Below are 18,292 nucleotides of genomic sequence, written 5' to 3'. Positions count from 1 at the left end.
ACAGCAGAAATTTATGATCCAAATGGCACGGAAGAGGTTCCTTGGGTGTTACATTGTATGAAGAATTTGTAGCAGGGGCATTAGCATACTAGCATGAATCATTTTATTCACTCTTAAAAATAAAGGTGCTTCAAGATGCCATAGAATCAGTGTTGGGGAAAGTTACTTTTAAAAGTAATGCCTTACAATATTGCGTTACTCCCTAAAAAAGTAACTAAATACGTTACTTAGTTACTTTTTATGGAAAGTAATGTGTTACATTTTTATATGTGTTACATATTGTTTTTAATATAAGAAGTTCTATTTATAGCAAATGTAAAAGCCCTTTCACACCAAAAAGTGTAATGAATAAACCTCAGGCTGAAGGAAAAGTAAATTCACGTCTGTACAGTAGAACACAGGAGAAGAAGGTTCAACACTCTTCAGCAATAAAAAAAAAACAATGAAGCACAATTGTTAGTTTATCTAAAGTCATTTTTAGGCTTGTCAGTCAAAAAATGGGAATACAAAGTAACTGGCGTTACTTTTTTGAAAAAGTAACTCAGATATTTTCTTGTAAATTAAAAAGTAATGCGTTACTTTACTAGTTACTTGAAAAAAGTAATCTGATTACGTAACTCGCGTTACTTGTAATGCATTACCCCCAACACTGCATAGAATATATATATTTTTCTTCTAAATGGTTCCATAAAGAACCTTTAACATCTGAAGAACCTTTCTGTTTTACAAAAGTTTTTTGTGGTGAAAGAAGGTAAGAAAGAGATGGTTCTTTGAAAGAATCTTTGACTGAATGGTTCTTTGTGGAACAAAAATGGTTCTTCTATGGCATCGCTGTGAAGAACCTTTTTAAGCACCTTTATTTTTAAGAGTGTTCCTCATACCTATGTTGCTTCGGATTACAGTTTCCGCTAAATTTGTTACAACAGATTACATAGCCCTGCACTATGAAAAAGAAATTCAGTTTAGCAAAAATAATTAATATTATATTACTGTATTTAATTTGATGATCCAGAATTTTTTCCATCATGTAAAGACTTAACATAAGATATAAGAGTTGTCAAACTATATACATGTATATGTTTTAACTGTGCACCTGAGAGCATTAAAAAAGAATGTATTATTTAACCTACAATCTGCAAAGGAGTGGAAAAAGATATGGAATGTTAAAGATTAGGTGTAAAATAATGTATTGAGAATCCTTCATACATGTGCACAAATCATCATAATCTGGGTCAAAAGAAGACAGGGATGACAGGGAAGACATGTCTTTTGGCAGTTTATGGGAGAATAGAAACTTTTCACCGTACAAATGGTAGTCGAAAGCAAAAATGCTATGAAATGAATCATATCTCGTGACAACGTGTCACATTCCAGAGAAAAACTGAAACCATTTATGAAATCATCACTGCAAAGATAGTAAGAAAACAAGCAATGGGTTTCATTCAGTAAATATGCATGCAATTATTGTTTTAAATGTGTAAAGACTGTAAATACCTGACATCAGCACAAAGGTCTTCAGAACTAAAGCAAGATGGACTTTCCATTGCATTTTTCATGAAACACACAGCTTGGTTCAGGACACAAAAGGAACAGTGAGCTTAGTTTCATCAGTTCAGGCATAGGCTATAAAACCTGTATGTTAAAACCTTAAGCCAGTTAAGCCAGTTAGCAAAGAAAAAGAAAAAATCTGATCTGGTCACAACATTTGATAACCAACATCAGATCTGTGTACAGTTTCAAAACAAATGAATTTATTCTTAAACAAAAGACCTCATATACATTTATTCCAGTGCGAAGATAAATGTAGAATTTATTTGTGTATTTTTAGAAAATAAAACATAGCCATGGGGTTATTTTCTACATCAAAAAACTAAAGCATTCAGAACTTTTAGAATTTTCAGATTTAAAACAATTTAAAAAGCTCAAAGATACAGTAATCACAAGCCGTTCAGCAAGAAGGTCCTTTTTTATTTTACAGATTTAATAAAACACCTCAGCTAGTCTCAAAGTCTAGAAGCTACAGTGGAGCTACAGTTTGTTGTATTTACTTTATATGGTTACTGTTGTTTCCGTTTCCACCAAAAGGTCCCTTTATGTTAAATTTGTGATATTTTGTATATTTTTAAATGACTGCAGTGGCTCATACCAATTACTAAATTTACAGTACTTTATTTTACAGTCCTGTTCCTTATGTACATACTATGTACTTTTTATAGTAATTACAATAACTAGTAATAATCAGGTACTAACCCTGAACCTATCCCTAAACCTAACTCTACCTCATGTAGTTACCTTATGTTACAGTACTTTCTTTGGTAGGTACACTGTAAGTATAAGTGCATGTACTGTAAAATAAAGTGCAACCAAATTTACTATATAAAAAAAAAATTGTGATTGCTATTTAATGCCCTTACATATTAAATAAATGTGCAAATATATTATTGTTTAAATAAATAAATAAAACATATATTTTTTTGTATTTTGCTTTTATTTTAAAGCTAATATTATTTCATATAACAAAAGTAAGAAGAATAAAAAAAAAAAGTTTTTTGTTAACTATAATAACCCTGTACTAAGTGAATGACAGTTTCACCTAATTCCTTGCAATCAAATGCAATGTAAACAGATAAGCATTAACATTAGGCTACTTAATAGTTTTTGCTCAAAAAAAAAGAGAAAATAAAATATTGTCCATAAAATAAGCATGAATGGTGACGATGAACAATGAGAGGCTAATAATGAAGAAGGTGCATGTAGCAACTCGTCATGTAATATGATTTCTGTGTTTGAATAGAAGGTGGATTAACCAGCTCTGTCCAGCAGATTGCAGCAGAGGACCATTCTGGGGTGCTTCACAACAAATCCAAATTTGCTTAGATTATTTTGTATTGCCTATAGGTATCCAAACAGACCATAAATAAAGAAGAAAACTATTTACATAAATATCCTTGCCACGCAACAGTGTAGCTTTGCAAAAACTACTTTATATTATTAAGCATCAAAGTGATGTTCACATTCACTTGACGATGCTATTTAATACATTATCTAATATTTTTATTGCAATAGGCCTATAATAGATATTATAAATATTATTAGAAAATAATAATGAGAACAAGACGTTTATTAAGTGTAATACATGATACATGATTTACTTATTTTAGTCCAAGACATGCATTTATTTAGTTTGTTTATTTGTTTGTAAAGCTGACGTGTTTGGAGCCTGAATCTCTTTTGAATTAGTGAGTACACAGATAAAATGTACACTGGAAACTATTGTTTGGAAAATGACAAATCCAGATAGTTTTAGTTTTGTAATTTGCCTGAAAAAAGAGGAGGGGGCGGGTGGCTGCATTGTGATTTTGGAGATTAGGGGAACATTTTACTTATACGAAAATAAAAAACCCAAAGTAAACATTGTATATTCTTACATTTATAAAAATAGGTTTGCATAAAAATGCAAATGTTGACCTTTTGTTTTGACTTTTGCACATTCTTTCCACTTTGATATTATTTCGTTTTATTTATTGCTCTGTTGATCTCTTATTTATTTCTCTGCAAGTAGATTAACATCCAAGGTACAACATTTTATCGCCACCAATTACTGAGGCTGCATGTTGTGTTATGTAGGCCTATTAAAACTTAGACCTGACCTTTTAAATATGGGATTCTGGATGTTTCTTGTTTGATGTTCTGTCCAATTGTGTCCAGACACACTTAGCAGCACAAAGATTGATAAAACTGTAAACCCAAAAAGTAACCTAGTCTTTTTGGACAACATTTACAAATATTTACAAATAAATGATTAGAATGTGTTAGTGCCAAAATTTATAAACACGTCATCTTCTTTTCTTTATTACATTATTTATTTGATCTTTAACTCTGTTCTTATTTATTTAGATTACATAAAATGTAATTTTTTTTTTTAAATAACTAAAGTATATGCCCATGAATTAAAGTGAATATTTATTTGGAGAGTTTTAAAGCATCCTTTCTAAATGCATATTCATACTTTGTGAATAAAACAGTCACGGTTCTGTATCCTGTCTATCAGTGTGTGATTATTCAGGTCTGCCTCATGGCCACAGAACCCGGAAGTAGCCTTCAGATACTAATGTATCGCTGATTGTCCGAGTGCCAGCGGCCTCCTGATCATCTTTCTGTCTGTCTGCAATTCATATTCAGCAACAATGCGAGTCCCACAGGTGTCAAGGTGAGGAAGATGACGATGAGGATGACCAGACCTGAGTTCAGTCATCATGTGCTTATAATAATCACAAAGAATGTGTTAATGGTTCTGGAGAACTGAGAGTGTGACAGCAGCATATGGAGGTCATTTACATGCTTGTGTGCCATTTATTACAGGATTTCTCTTTTTAATTGTGTTTTGAATGATGGCAGTGGATTTAATTTACTGGAGCTTAATTCTCAGGAATTAGACAAATTCAGCATTTAAGATATAAATGTCATATTTGCCTAATTGCGTGTCATTCCGCATTATAAATAAGTTAATTTAATGTGACTGGATTCTGCGATTCTTTCATCGTTTTCCTCACTGTGCAGATCTACTTAAAGGGAGAGTTCACCCTAAATGTATGAACTCACACTGCTGGTTTCAAACCTGAAAGACAGAAGAACTATTGGGTGAACTAATCTATAGTAGTGGTCGAACATTATCGATTTTTTTTTACCAATTACCGATACCAGTACCAATTATTTGCATGTTTATGTGCCAGATAATCGATATGCAGAACCGATTTTTATTAATTGTTATAAAGTAAATAAATGACTGAGTGAAGAAAGAACATACTTCACTTAGTTTTTTCCTCTTTTCAGTCATCTTTTTTTGAAGTGTTAAAAAAATTGTTTTTTATGTTAAATTTAATCTTTATATCACAACAACAATAATAAAAAAAAACATTTTATTTAAAAAAGAATCAAGAGAAACGCCACTAATATTAACAATAAGCAAAATAAATGTAGAATGTCTAATGTTTTCAAATGGAGAAAATAAATAAAGGACAGGAGTCATATCAACTTCATTTTAAACTACTGTTTTAGTAGGTTTATAAGCTGTTTAATAGCTACAGTCAAGAATAATTAACTGGATAATGTTAATTCACTGAATAATATTCTCTGGAATATTGGAATATAACAAAATGTCGAATTTTATTGCATTTCTCAACTGGAATGTTACATCAAAATTATTAATAAATTTTTGTCCTTCTAGATTATGAAATGCCTGCTGACTGCGCAGTTACACAGAACTATACTCAAACTGCGATCTCTCATGGCAAAATAAATAATTTCCATAGAGTTGTATTTATTTAGATGTTTATTAGCAAAAAAAAGGTTATATAGTAAATGTTAATACAACTTAGGGTGTTTTAAACAAGTTAATCTTGTTAAAAGTTACATGCGGTGGCCGTGCTGGAGCATTTCCTGAGCATTAACCTCATCAACACGCTGAGTGAATGGCAATATGAAAGCGGCTTCACAAGACTAATGGTGAGCAAATTTATAACAGAGAGAGAATTAAATTCAGCATTTATCGGTGAATCCAAAATTACAAAACCGATACCCGATTATGGTAAAATGCTTAAATATCGGGGAAAATATCGGTAAGTCGATATATCGGTCGATCTCTACTGTCAAGCATGTTTTCTGAGTGTGTATATTTCTGTCTTTCGTAGCTCTCCGCAGATCCAGGCGGTGTTGACCAGCTCATCTTCAGGTCTAGAGGACTTCAAAGCTCACGCTGTTTTCCAGGAGATCAGTAAAAAGCTGCATGAGGTACGAGAGGGCCCTGTTAAGTTAATTTATCTCAATTCATGGGCTGCAGTGTTAAAGCACCTCAACATCTCTGCCCAAGGCTACAGCAAGATCAGTCTGAATCTGTGTTATTACCCAGCTTTAATCATGTCAGCATTGATCCTCTGTCAGGCTGCTGGCTGCTGTGAAAGGGTTTTATTCAGACTACAGTTATTAGGTGCTGAGAGTTAGAATTAGGTGCTTGTCACATGTTCCACATTGTCTTTTAAGGTGTTTGGTGACATGTGTCCGTCCCCTTCCCCAAACTGCTCTTTCATAACCTGGTTATTATTATAAATGGATCCATGAGAGAGCCTTGTCATCCAGGTTCATTGAATAGATCACCTCGTTTTGTACCAAACTCGTAAGGTTTAAATTCTTCACTACAACATAAAAAAAACAATTATTACAGTAGGGAATGTTTCTTGAGCTGCAAATCAACATATTAGAAGGATATTTGAAGGATCATGTGACAAAAAATTTTCACAATATATTTGCATAGAAAAATGATATTAAACTGTTAAAAATATATCACAATTCTTTTGTTTTTAATGTATTTTAGAGCAAATAAATGCAGTCTTGGTGTACGTATATAAGAGACTATTTTCCAAAATGTAGTGGGTATATATTGAGCTATAAAAAGCAAGGAGTAAATATTAGGAGTTATCCTAAAATGTAAAAGCAGCTATGCCTTTTTAATTTGTACTATGTGAGAAAACTATTATGTAATATTATTTAATATTTCCATTTTGTTTTAAATTAAAATAAAATAAATAATTGACTTTTAAATAATAAAGCAAATTGAAATGAACAGTTACTTATATTTAATATTTTTTCATTCAATTATTATTTTTTTTTTTCTTTAAAAATCCTGCTGTCAACAGCATAGAATAATGCTATTTTTGTATATGACTTCAGAAGACTTGGAATATTTTGTCATTTTGGAATAATTAGTCATTTTGTCTACTTTTATGTTTTTTTTTTAAATTTATTTATTGGTCCTTTCTGGAGATTAATATAAAAATGGCCATCCACTTGGATCGAATGGAAAGTATCAGCTCCATTAGTTTATTTGCAAGATGTTTTGTTTTGTGTTGGATCCTTTCAGAAGGGTTTGGGATGACATGATGGTGAATGAACAGCAGAATGAACTTACCCTCATTTATACATCCATGCCTCTGTTTATATCTGTAACCTCTAGTTCAGTTGTGGTTATGTTGGATGATGTGTGTTTGTTATTGTTCAGCTGTGACACTCGCACCCTCTCGAGATTTACTCCGTTTAGCTCCACACGGCCGAGATGCTGATAATCTCCCAACATTGGCCACATTTCTTCAGCTTCTGCCAAGCAATGACTCAAAAAAAGGCCTGTTACACAACCAGATGGACTCTGGGAAAAACCAGAGTCAGTTGTGCTCCATTACGTTCAGAAATGCAGTGTATAATTTTACAGGAAAATTTAACGCTTCGCTCTCACAGGCTGGAAGGCTGAGCGAGGTGCTTCATGTTAATGGCCTGCATTTTAGTGCTGTTTTGCAGCTGTTTATGATGCTTCTGCTTTGTGTGAAAAGCTAGGATGTTGTTTTTGTGCACCTTCGCTGTTTGGTTGCATTTTATCGTCTCTTTCCAAGGCTAAAGTCAAGTGTAATGCTACTTTTTCTTTTTCTTCTTCATTGACTTCAACCAATTTTCCGATGTGTCCTTGTGGCTATTGGACATTTAAATCAGTCACACTTTATTTTAAGCGCCAATTCTTAACCAACCATAAACTACTACTTTTGCCTCAATAGACTCCTAATTTGCTGCTTATTTGTAGTTAAATTTAGGTAATGAGCAGGATTAGGGATGTAGAATATGGTCATAGAGAAATATCTGCTTTATAAACAGCCGATATGTTAATGATAGGCATGCTAATAAAAACTAAAAAGTTAGTAAAACTAAAGGCTCGCAACATTTTCTGGTTCTGCTCCTCCTTAGATTTTATTATAAATGTATCATGTTTTTTTATATTAGGATGAAATTAAGGTCAGTTGGTTCACTTTTTGTTAATAAGATGACTGGGAAAAATGGCCCAATTATCCTGAATTAACACTGTTATGTTATGTTATAAAATGTATAAGTGTGTGTGTGCATGAAAAACACCCCCTCTGTTTGAGGGGAACAAAAGTTATCTTTTCACCATCATTTAAGTTTAGCTGTGGTTCACAGAGTTTATGGCGGTTGTGAAACTGATGTACTCTTTGACATTTGTGTGTGTGTGTGTGTGTGTGTGTGCAGGAAGGAGAGCAGTTTGTGAAGAAGATCGGAGGTGTGTTTGCCTTCAAGGTGAAGGATGGGCCGGGAGGAAAGGAAGCCATCTGGATCGTTGATGTTAAGAACGGAAAAGGCTCCGTTGACAATGATGCTGGTGAGTCTGTTCTAAATGCAGACAGTATTGATCTCTGAACAGATGACATTTTCCAGCTCATCAGTATGTCAGACTGGACCCATCCTGACCAGGTGTAGTTATTTTACTTGGAAAAAGGCTGTACAAATTGTCTTTCGGGTCATGGGTTGAAGGAGAGATCTGTTATTGTGCCCAGAGTTTGACATTTTCCTGTGTGCTTCTGAAAACTGCAAATGGTTATCAGAACAACTACTGCTTTGACACACACACATACACACACACACAGTGTAAATCAATAAACAAACTGAAATGAAGTAACAAACAAATATATAAATGGGATTTGTAATAAATTATTTATAATTTCAAGACCATTTATAATACTAAAACAGTAATAAAATGTTTTAAATTAAAGGGATCCCTGGGTATGAAGACTTATATAGCTTTATATAACGTAAATTATGTCCTAACTTAAAGTATGTAGTGGAAAACCCATTAAAGATTTGTTATTTTAAAAAAATCACATAGTTTTATAGATATTTTGGACTATGGGGGCCGCCATTATTCTGATGACGAAAAATGGTTGCACTCGGTGAGCTACTGCCGCTACCGGTTGCTGTTTTTACCGCAACAACTCGGAATAGACAATTCTGAAAATAAAATACTCCTATGATGACTACAGCTACTGAAAGAGCTTACATGTGGTGATGGATATAAGTAAATGCTTAAACCAAATCCCCACTGAGAAACTCCGCCAGCGGCCGCAGCATCATGGTTAGCTTCTGCATGTTTAAATCCTAACAGGATGGTATAGCGTTTCTTATCTCAGCCGTTTGTAAGGTGTTTTAGTAGCTGTGGTCCACTAAAAATCTCAAAGGCATCAGGGCTGAAGTGGAGATAAAAAAAAAGCATGTCTTTATGAAGTTTTATTCGTCCACATGCATCTTCCCATTCTTTTCTCCTCTTCTTATCGCTAGGAAATCAGTGAAGTCTTATATTGCTTCTCTTGTTAACCTCTGAATGAAAAATTACAAACCAAAGCCACACAATGCGGTGTCATATCAGTATCTTATTTTCTTCAGTTGTGTATTTTGAGTTGTGTCACGGTAAAAAGCGCCAGGAGCTCGCCGAGTGCAACCATTTGACATCATCAACGCAGAATATACTGTGCACATAAAATAATGGCTCCCCCATAGTGTAAAAACGATGTTGATTATTTTTTTTTAAATAGAAACCCCAAGAAAAATGTATTAAATGAATGCAAATTATACCAAATTAACAATTCTATTAAATTCACTTTTAAAATGTTAAAGACTATTAAATAGAAATTGTACATAATTAGCAATGCTATTAAAATAACAGAACTTTTATTAAATCAATTCAAATGATACGTAATTAAAGGGATATTTCATCCAAACAATGGAAATTCCGTCCTAGATTTATTCACTCTTATGCTGTTCTGAACCTGCAAGACATGTTTTTCCTCTTTGGAACACAAATATGATATTTTTGATGAAATCCGAGAGCTTTCTGACCCTTCCACAGACAGCAATGCAGCTGAAATTTTTCTGACCCAAAAACATATTAAGGACATAGCTAAATTAGTTCAGGTGACATTAGTGGTTCAACCGAGCGGCAACCTCCCGCTCTCTCTTGTGAGGCCAATAAGGAAGTGACTAAAACTGCAATTCATCAACTGGCCGCTTGAGGTTGGCTGCAAAAGAGAGTCAATCCCATAGACTCCCCATGTTAAAATGCCCAACTTTACAGCAGAAAAAAACATGTTTACAGCCTGGTTCAAAAAATTATTTTGGTCTATATAGCTAATTTCGCCCTTCATGACAACTATGAGGGGGGTGAATTTTTTTGTAACTAATTCGTTTAAATTATATTAAGCCTTAAAGTTCTGCATAATTAAGGGCGTGGCCACTTGAGTGACAGGTGGATTGCCGCTGCTGACACTGCCGTCGCGCTAGGTGGGCGTGGCTTCAGCAACCAGCTCCCGCCCTTTTGCCCATTTTCGATTGTCCGGGGAGTCGCGCGGTGACGCGCTGCCAAGATGGCGACGGCTCGCTCTTTACACTTTAGGCTTCAAAAACTCTCTTCAGGAGTCTACGGGTGACGTCACGGACACTACGTCCATGTTTTTATACAGTCTATGGGTTCAACTGTAATTTTATGAAACTATGAGAATAGTTTTTGTGCACAAAGAAAACAAAAATAACGACTTTTTTTTTTTTAAATTCCCGCACACCATCTGCAGCCATTATCGAGAGCAGGCTGCTGTCTTACTGTAAACAAAGGTGTTGGTTTGGAACGACATGAAGGTGAATAATTCATGAGATTTTTGGGTGAACTAACCCCTTCAGCAGTACTTATAGAATAACAGCTTTTGAAATATTTTCTTTCAAGAATTCAAGTAGTAAAAGCAGACTGACGTTTTCAATGACACAGTGAGTCATTGCATTTGAGTGTTTTCAAGTGTTACTTTAAATAAATGTCCTTTTCAGATCAAGACACAGAGGGTATACAATTCAAACAGTATGTTGGCATAAATCTGTTCTGTTAGATCAGAAAATCACGGCACACCTCTTTACCCTTACATGTACATTTATGCATTTAGCATGCTCTTTTATCCAAAGCAATTACAGTGCATTCAGGCAATACATAATTTTTTTTGTGCCAGTACATCTTCCCAACAAGCCACTTGATTTGATTCCTCAAATCATCTCTGATATATGAAGTGAAACCTCATCTGAGAATGTGTCTGGAGACATTTGGCGCTGTTTCTCCAGTAGTGCAAGCTCTTGTGCTCTTTCTCACCTTCTTAATGATGTGTGGGTATGTGACATCACAGATATTCACAGGTGTGTGAGTCCAGGAGATTTGTGTGGAGGATGAGAGGAAATGAGAAAGCGAGAGTGTGTGTGAATGTGTGTGTGTGTGTGTGTGTGGCCTTATGACCAGAATCAAAGCTGCTCCCACGTGCCAGATTCTCAATCGTTCTGTAACAAGAACAAAACACACCAAACGAATGAGTTTTGAGCTGTTGCGTCGGCCTGGTTCCCATTCCTCATAAATGTTTTGGCTTCTTCTTCTCTCAGAAAAGAAAGCAGACTGCACCATTGCCATGGCCGACTCAGACCTGCTGGACCTCATGACTGGAAAGATGAATCCACAGACCGTAAGTGCTGATGAAGCAGACAGACTAATCACCAAAAATCCCTCCCTTCTAATATGAACCATCTATAATACTATTCAGTTACAAACTAGACTGCAAAGAACGAATGCAGCCAGATATAGTTTGTTTTCCACCCATTAAAAATATAATAGCATCTATAAAACAAGCTAGTATTGTCTTAGTTTTTAAATAAGAAACAACTTGCTAGTGGATCAAGGAAAATGTAATTAATTCAAGGCATATTCTTTGAAAGTTTCTTAGTTTTAGGAATTTTTTAGATATTTCAAGTGATGTTTTTTTAAGGTCTTTTTTACTGAAACGTTTCATTTGAAAGTACACTAGCATGTCAAAGTTTGGAGTCTGTAAGGTTTTTTTTTGTTTGTTTTTACATGAATTCTTACTTTTATTCAGAAAGCATGCATTAAGCTGATCAAAGTGACAGTAAATACTTTAACATTTCTAAAGATTTTTTTTTAACATATTAAGCATAATAATAAATCTTTCTAGAACAGCAAATCAGTGTATTAGAATTATTTCTGAAGATCATGTGACACTGAAGACTGGAGGAATGATGCTGAAAGTCCAGCTTTATTCACAGGAATAAATTACAGTTTAACAGATATTCATGTAGAAAAAAGTAATTTTCAGTTGTAATTATATTTCACAATTTTACTGACTTTTTTTGTCAAATAAATGAATCCATGGTGAGCAGAAGAGACTTCTTTCATAATAATAAAAACATCTGACCTACCCCAAACAATAGTGTGTGTCAAATTATACAATTAAAATGGGTTGAAATGTCATTTCATGCTGACTTTTAAACATAGGTTGCATAACATAATACTTAAAAAAAAAAAAAAAAAAAGCATTAAACCCTAGAATGTCTGAAAAAGCAGATCCCTGACATTTCCAAGTGGTTTGTATGGTTATAGTTATGATTTTGGCTGATTAGTCTCAGTTTTCCTGTTTGGACGTACCACAGAGACTCATCCCACATGAACCCAGATGTTTCTCTTTCCTTTACACTGTCCTGTGTAGTTTTTTGGATGCATTAAGATCTGCATGTGGTGGTGAATTCAAAGCGGTATTGTTTTTAGCTAGGAGAGGGCCTTTTTATATCAGTCTGTGATTCACTATTGAATGAAGGAAATGCAAAGACATTTTCTATTTCAAGCTTTCTCTGTAGAGGAGCTCCCACCCTCCTTTTTGTGCATTGTCTCAATCCACGTCCTGTTTTCCATGAACAGTTTCTGCACAGATGCTCAAAAACAAAATGCTTATGGCCCACATTGAGAAATATAGGCATCCCATCTGGAACAGAGAGAGTTTCTTTCAAATTTCTACACCTCACCACCATTAATAGAAAAGCCACGATGGAGCAAAATATGTTTTTAACCCCTGACTAATCAACAAGCTCTAGTGAGACCAAGGAAAAAAATATATATATTTTTTAAGCTTGAGACACATTTTACATGTGGTCATCTACATCTCAGGCCATCTGAGATGTAGATGAGTTTGTTTCATCATTAGATTTGAAGAAATGTAGCATTACATTACTTGCAGTGAATGGGTGCCGTCAGAATGAGAGTCCAAACATCTGATAAAAACATCACAATAATCCACACATCACTCCAGTCCATCAGTTCACATCTTGTGAAGCAAAAAGCTGTGTGTTTGTAAGAAACTAATTCATCATTAAGACATTTTTATCTTCAGACTATTGCTTCTGGCTAAAATATGAATCCTCTAATCATAATATTGCTTTCTCCACTGAAAAAGTTGTCTTCTCTGAATCAGGAGAGAAATATGCACAGATCAAGCACAAAAACAGCTCTAAACAAATATGTCAGTGGATTTCAATATGAGAGGACAACAGGAGATGGACCTTTTCAGTAGAGGAAACGTTATAATGGATTATGGAATTACATTTTGGCCAGAAGTGATAAAAATATGAGTTCATGTGAAATTTAAAGTTAAAACACTTTAATGATGGATTAATTTCTTTCAAACATGCAACTTTTGGCATCACAGGATGTTAACTGATGTACTGGTGTGGATTATTGTGATGTATTTATCAGCTGTTTGGACTCTCATTCTGACGGCACCCATTCACTGCAGAGCATCCACTGGTGAGCAAGTGATGCAATGCTGCATTTCTCCAAATCTGATGAAGCAAAAAAACTCATCTACATTTTTTTTCATCTACATCAATATTCTTCAGATCTTAATGCAATTGAATTCAGATCCTCTCACTCCTTCATAAACTGAGTGGGAAAAGAGAGTTTCACACGCTGGGATCAGTAGTGAGGTGGTTTCCTCACTCACTTCTTAGTAACGTCCATCAGCCGGAAATCTGGCTATATTTACCTGACCTTAAATCATTTTTGTATTCTGTAATGTTTAGGAACAGAGTGACATGAAGTCATTAAGCGCGTTTGCTGGTGGCTGTGTTTTAGTGCGTCCTGTTAGCAGGGATGGAGGCGTGCGTGTGTGCACCGCTTACAAACAAAGCTTTAATGAGGCACTCATTGAAATGGCTTCAGGGTTCATCCCTTCTGCCAGGAGCATTTCTGCCCATTTAAAAAGCACTCTTTAAAGCCTGCTGTTGATTTTGCACAATCATGTCACAACTAGAGAGCAGTTTATGAGAGAATTCAGTGAATGAAGGTAAATTATATTTTCGAGGTTTGTTGTACCTTGAGTGTGAATAGTTTTTCTTTCAGAAAATCATAAATTAATTCTAAGATTTTGAGGTTTTGATTATTTTTATATTGATATACAGTCACGTGTGATGTATGACTCATTTATTTATTATTCATTCGTTCATTCCTTCCTTCCTTCATTCAGTCATTTAGTGTTTTCATGTTCAGCTGTGTTATTTAACATTAATGTTAACTTCAATTTAATATACAAACCAAACTTTCCACATAGCAATGAACTAGTTTATGAAAGGTATTGCCAAAATATTTGCTTAATATTTACTTTGACTTATTGTGTTTTTTATATATATATATATATATATAAATATATAAAATACATTAATGTAAATGTTTAATATTTTATAGATTATTTTATTTATTATGTTAATGTACATATTTAATATTTTACAGAGTTATGCATTTATTTGTTGATTGTTTTTTGTATATATATATATATATATATATATATATATATATATATATATATTAGTTTTTCCACATTTTCACATAAATGTTTACTTCCATTTAACATACAAAAACCCTTTTTTAATATAATGTTCAATTCCTTACTCTTTACAGAATGTGTTATTCCATTCAGTAAAACCATACATAGTCTAATATTTATATTAATCTATGTCATAATATACTCTTAATATAACATTTGATTATTTATTTTTATTTTATATGCTTATTCCTGATGTCATTTTGATGCCCAAAGTGTTATTTATAATAAATAAATGAATGAATGAATGAATAAATTGAATTTATTTATTTGAAAAAGAAAATTATTTTCTGCTTTATAAAGTGTAATTTTTCTGAGAGGCTTTTACAAGAATCAATCTGAATGCCAATCACTGTTTTTGTTCATTTGTTTAAAAAAACCAGGCAGAGGATGTTTTCATGGCCCAACCCCCATTTAGTATCTGAATAGCGCTGCATGTGGTTTTTGAGACGCTGAAGTGCAGCATGTAAGGTCACAGAAAAATACTTCACAAAAACAAATGTTTCCTGCCAAGACACAAATACATTTCTGGGACCCAAATGAAAAGCTTATCCTCTCAGGGGGTATGTTTTCTAAAAACTCAATGTTAATCACTCTCTTGTGCTCTCTCGTTCATGCAGGCGTTCTTCCAGGGCAAACTGAAGATCACCGGAAACATGGGCATGGCAATGAAGCTTCAAAACCTGCAGCTGCAGCCGGGCAAAGCCAAGCTGTGAGAGGCGGAGCCTCCAATAAGAGCCTCCAGTAGCCCCTCCCACCCAGTTCACTCTGTTAGAGTAGCTGCAGGAGTCAGACACCAAATGAGTTTCTGTGCTGTAGTTTGAGCCTCTTTCTAACAAGGTACATGATAGTTCACCCAAAAATAAAACATTTGGTCATTGTTTCATAATGTAAACCATTGACTGTTCTTCATCTTTTTCTGAAAGTAAACTTTAAATGCTTTGAGTGTGGGTTTGTGAGTGAATAATGCCAGAAGTCTCATTTTTGGGTGAATTATTTAAATGAATCACAGGAGACTGATAGATGGTTACAAATCTACTGTATTAATAATGTTTAAAAATATATTTTTTTCTCCATTTGATTAGCACCAATAACGGGTTTAAATTGTATTTGTGTGTGGATTGATCGTTTGGTCTGAAGGGGTTTATTGGAAGTGAAGCCTGGTAAAGTGCCTGCGAACTCTAAACTTACACACCGGGCTTTGATGAACAGATGTCTGGTTTAAATGTACAACAGCATTGTGATCTTTATAGTTATTCTAGGTTATTGGGAGCAGGTATAATTGTAGCATCACGTCTATGTTTTTTGAGTGTTTCCCCATCAAATGCTAAACTACTTTTGTACTAAATAAACCTAATCTTTCTCATTTAAATGTGAAGTGTCTGTTTTTAATTGATCAATTTAATTTGATTATCACAAACAAAGTGTGTATAAATCACAAGCTTACTTTCCTCAATCCAAAACAATTGAAAAAAAATGGGCCTACAAAATAAAGTCAATTTGCATACAGGCCTGTTAAATAACAAATGTGGAGGCCAATGCTTTAACATTGAAACAACTCCTACATAAACCAGCATAACACTTTTCTTTTTGCTGAGTGTTCAGATCGTGTTGAAGCTCGTTTGGATGAATATGATTTCTTGCTCTTCTCACGAGATGCTCCAGTGTATGTGTGCGTTCCAGCACTCATGGAAAGCTCAGACGTTTCCACCCAAAGCTACTGGCCGATGTCCAGCCTGCCACGCTTTTGTTTTTCCTTTGAAAACTTGAGCTGAAACACTAAATCCCTGAGATTGTTAACAAGCTCTGACCTACATTCCTCAGCTCAGACTCTCTCTCTGTCCTGCATTTGAAACCTTGATTTCTTCAGTGTCATATGCATTATTAATTACAGTTCTCAATGCTTATTATCGTATTAGTCACATTATTATGAAATTATCATATAATGCACATCAGTTGAGATTCATATCAAAATATCATGTTGCATATTAACTAAGTAAACCGTTGTATATGATTAATAATCTTAGTATTTTCATATCTTTGATTTATTCCAGTAATCGTCTTGAGTCTCCACTTAACCATGGTTAAGATTGTTTTTCTTTGTATGATGCCTATAACAGCTCTTACAATGGTAAAAACACTAGAGTTGTTGTTTGCTTTACTAAGTAGCTTCATATAATTCGCTGCTCTTTCTAGTGCTCTCGCATTGATATAATTACAAGTCGCTAAAGTCCTTGAGTTTTGCACACGGCTTTGAAACTTCAACAACCAACGTACAATAAACGTGGATGAGCAGTAGAGTAAAACGAGTGGAATGAAGAACATGATTCAGATTCTTACATTTACAGTTAATGTTGTTTTTCACTGGTTTCAGAGAAAACTGAGAAAGCAATGCTGTATAGAAATAAACATTTTCTAGTAAAGCAGCAGTTGATTTTCGTTCTCATGAAAGCCTCCTAGAGCTTTTCAGAGTGAAATGACTGTTAAAAGTCCTGTGGTTTTCTATGAGCATTGTATTGTATCCCATGTTTCTCATCGACCTTCACTTCTCCTGAGAGCTGAACTCCAAGCACCTCTCATGAACTCATATTGGTATTTAAATCGTGTCCTGTTTTCAAAATTTCAGAGGAGAGATAAGCTAAAAAGAAGGGAAATTGAGTTTGAGAGCGGGTTGCCAGCGTGTGCTGTAGGTCTCATCTGTTGTCTGACCTTGGGGAGTGTTCGCCGTCAGACTGACGGAGCGTTGCGCTTCTCCAGGAAGAGTTTTGAGGCAATACATTTCTAGGCCTTCAATTATATTGTCTGTTTCCTCATGTCCGACATAACAGCCACCAGACACAGCAGAGGGATAAAAAGGAAAGTGAATTTTATTAAACTGCGGCTCTGAGCAGGTGTTGGCCACCTGAAGCGTGTTGTTTTCCTTCTGTGTTGAAATACTCTGTTCCAGGGGTCAACAATCTTGTTCCTGCAGAGTTTAGCCCCAACCCTAATCAAACACACCTGAAGCAGCTAATCAAGTTCTTGCTTGGTATACTTGAACAAGTTGGAGCTAAACTCTGCAGGACGCTAGCCCTCCATGATTGAGTGTGGTGACCCCTGCTCTATCCTCGTTTAAAAACATAGAAATGAAAAATTGCTCACTTTCAGGCCATCCAATATGTAGATGAGTATGTTTCTTCATCTGCAGTGAATGGGTGCCGTCAGAATGAGAGTCTAAACAGCTGATAAAAACATCACTATAATCCACACCACTTCAGTCCATCAGTTAACATCTTGTGAAGCAAAAATCTGCATGTTTGTAAGAAACAAATCCATCATTAAGATGTTTTTTTTTTCTCTCTCGCTTAAAACCATTGCTTCTGGCCAAAACATGAGTCCTAAATCCTTAATAACACTTCCTCCAGTGAAAAAACAAACATAATTCCTGTTGCTCTCTTATTAAAAGTTCACAAACATATTAGTTTAGAACTGGTTTCACTTGTAAACGGTGCTCGATCTGTGTAAATATCTCTCCTGATTTTGACCAACAACTTCTATATTCCATAAAAAAAATCCATATTATGGATTGATGACTCTCATTTTAGCTAGACACATTGGGTTGAGGGTAAAAATCTCTTAATGATGGATTTTTTTTATTAAAACCATGCAGTTTTTCTCTTCTGAAGATGGACTGGAGTGATGTGTGGATTATTGTGATGTTTTTATCAGCTGTTTGGACT

The 18,292-nt window shown here is 34.6% G+C and overlaps 1 protein-coding gene across 1 annotated transcript; it reads left to right on the top strand.

Moving 5' to 3' along the window:
• Positions 1-4,063: 4,063 nt before the first annotated feature.
• On the top strand, positions 4,064-15,945 carry scp2b (sterol carrier protein 2b). Its single transcript, XM_059527096.1, has 5 exons — positions 4,064-4,210; positions 5,691-5,790; positions 8,086-8,215; positions 11,296-11,375; positions 15,194-15,945. Exons 1-5 carry the CDS (start codon positions 4,188-4,190, stop codon positions 15,287-15,289), a joined length of 429 nt encoding a protein of 142 aa, XP_059383079.1. The 5' UTR covers positions 4,064-4,187; the 3' UTR covers positions 15,290-15,945.
• Positions 15,946-18,292: the final 2,347 nt, after the last annotated feature.

Source organism: Carassius carassius, chromosome 37 (assembly GCF_963082965.1).
Source record: "Carassius carassius chromosome 37, fCarCar2.1, whole genome shotgun sequence".
Lineage (NCBI taxonomy): Eukaryota > Metazoa > Chordata > Actinopteri > Cypriniformes > Cyprinidae > Carassius > Carassius carassius.
This window is presented reverse-complemented; position numbering and strand designations above follow the sequence as displayed.

Bases quoted from the DNA above. Each gene is read 5' to 3' on its own strand.
- scp2b (XM_059527096.1), top strand. From the start codon at position 4,188: ATGCGAGTCCCACAGGTGTCAAG. The intron at 8,216-11,295 runs GTGAGTCTGTTC...TTCTTCTCTCAG, and splicing joins CTCCGTTGACAATGATGCTG to AAAAGAAAGCAGACTGCACC. The intron at 11,376-15,193 runs GTAAGTGCTGAT...TCGTTCATGCAG, and splicing joins GAAAGATGAATCCACAGACC to GCGTTCTTCCAGGGCAAACT.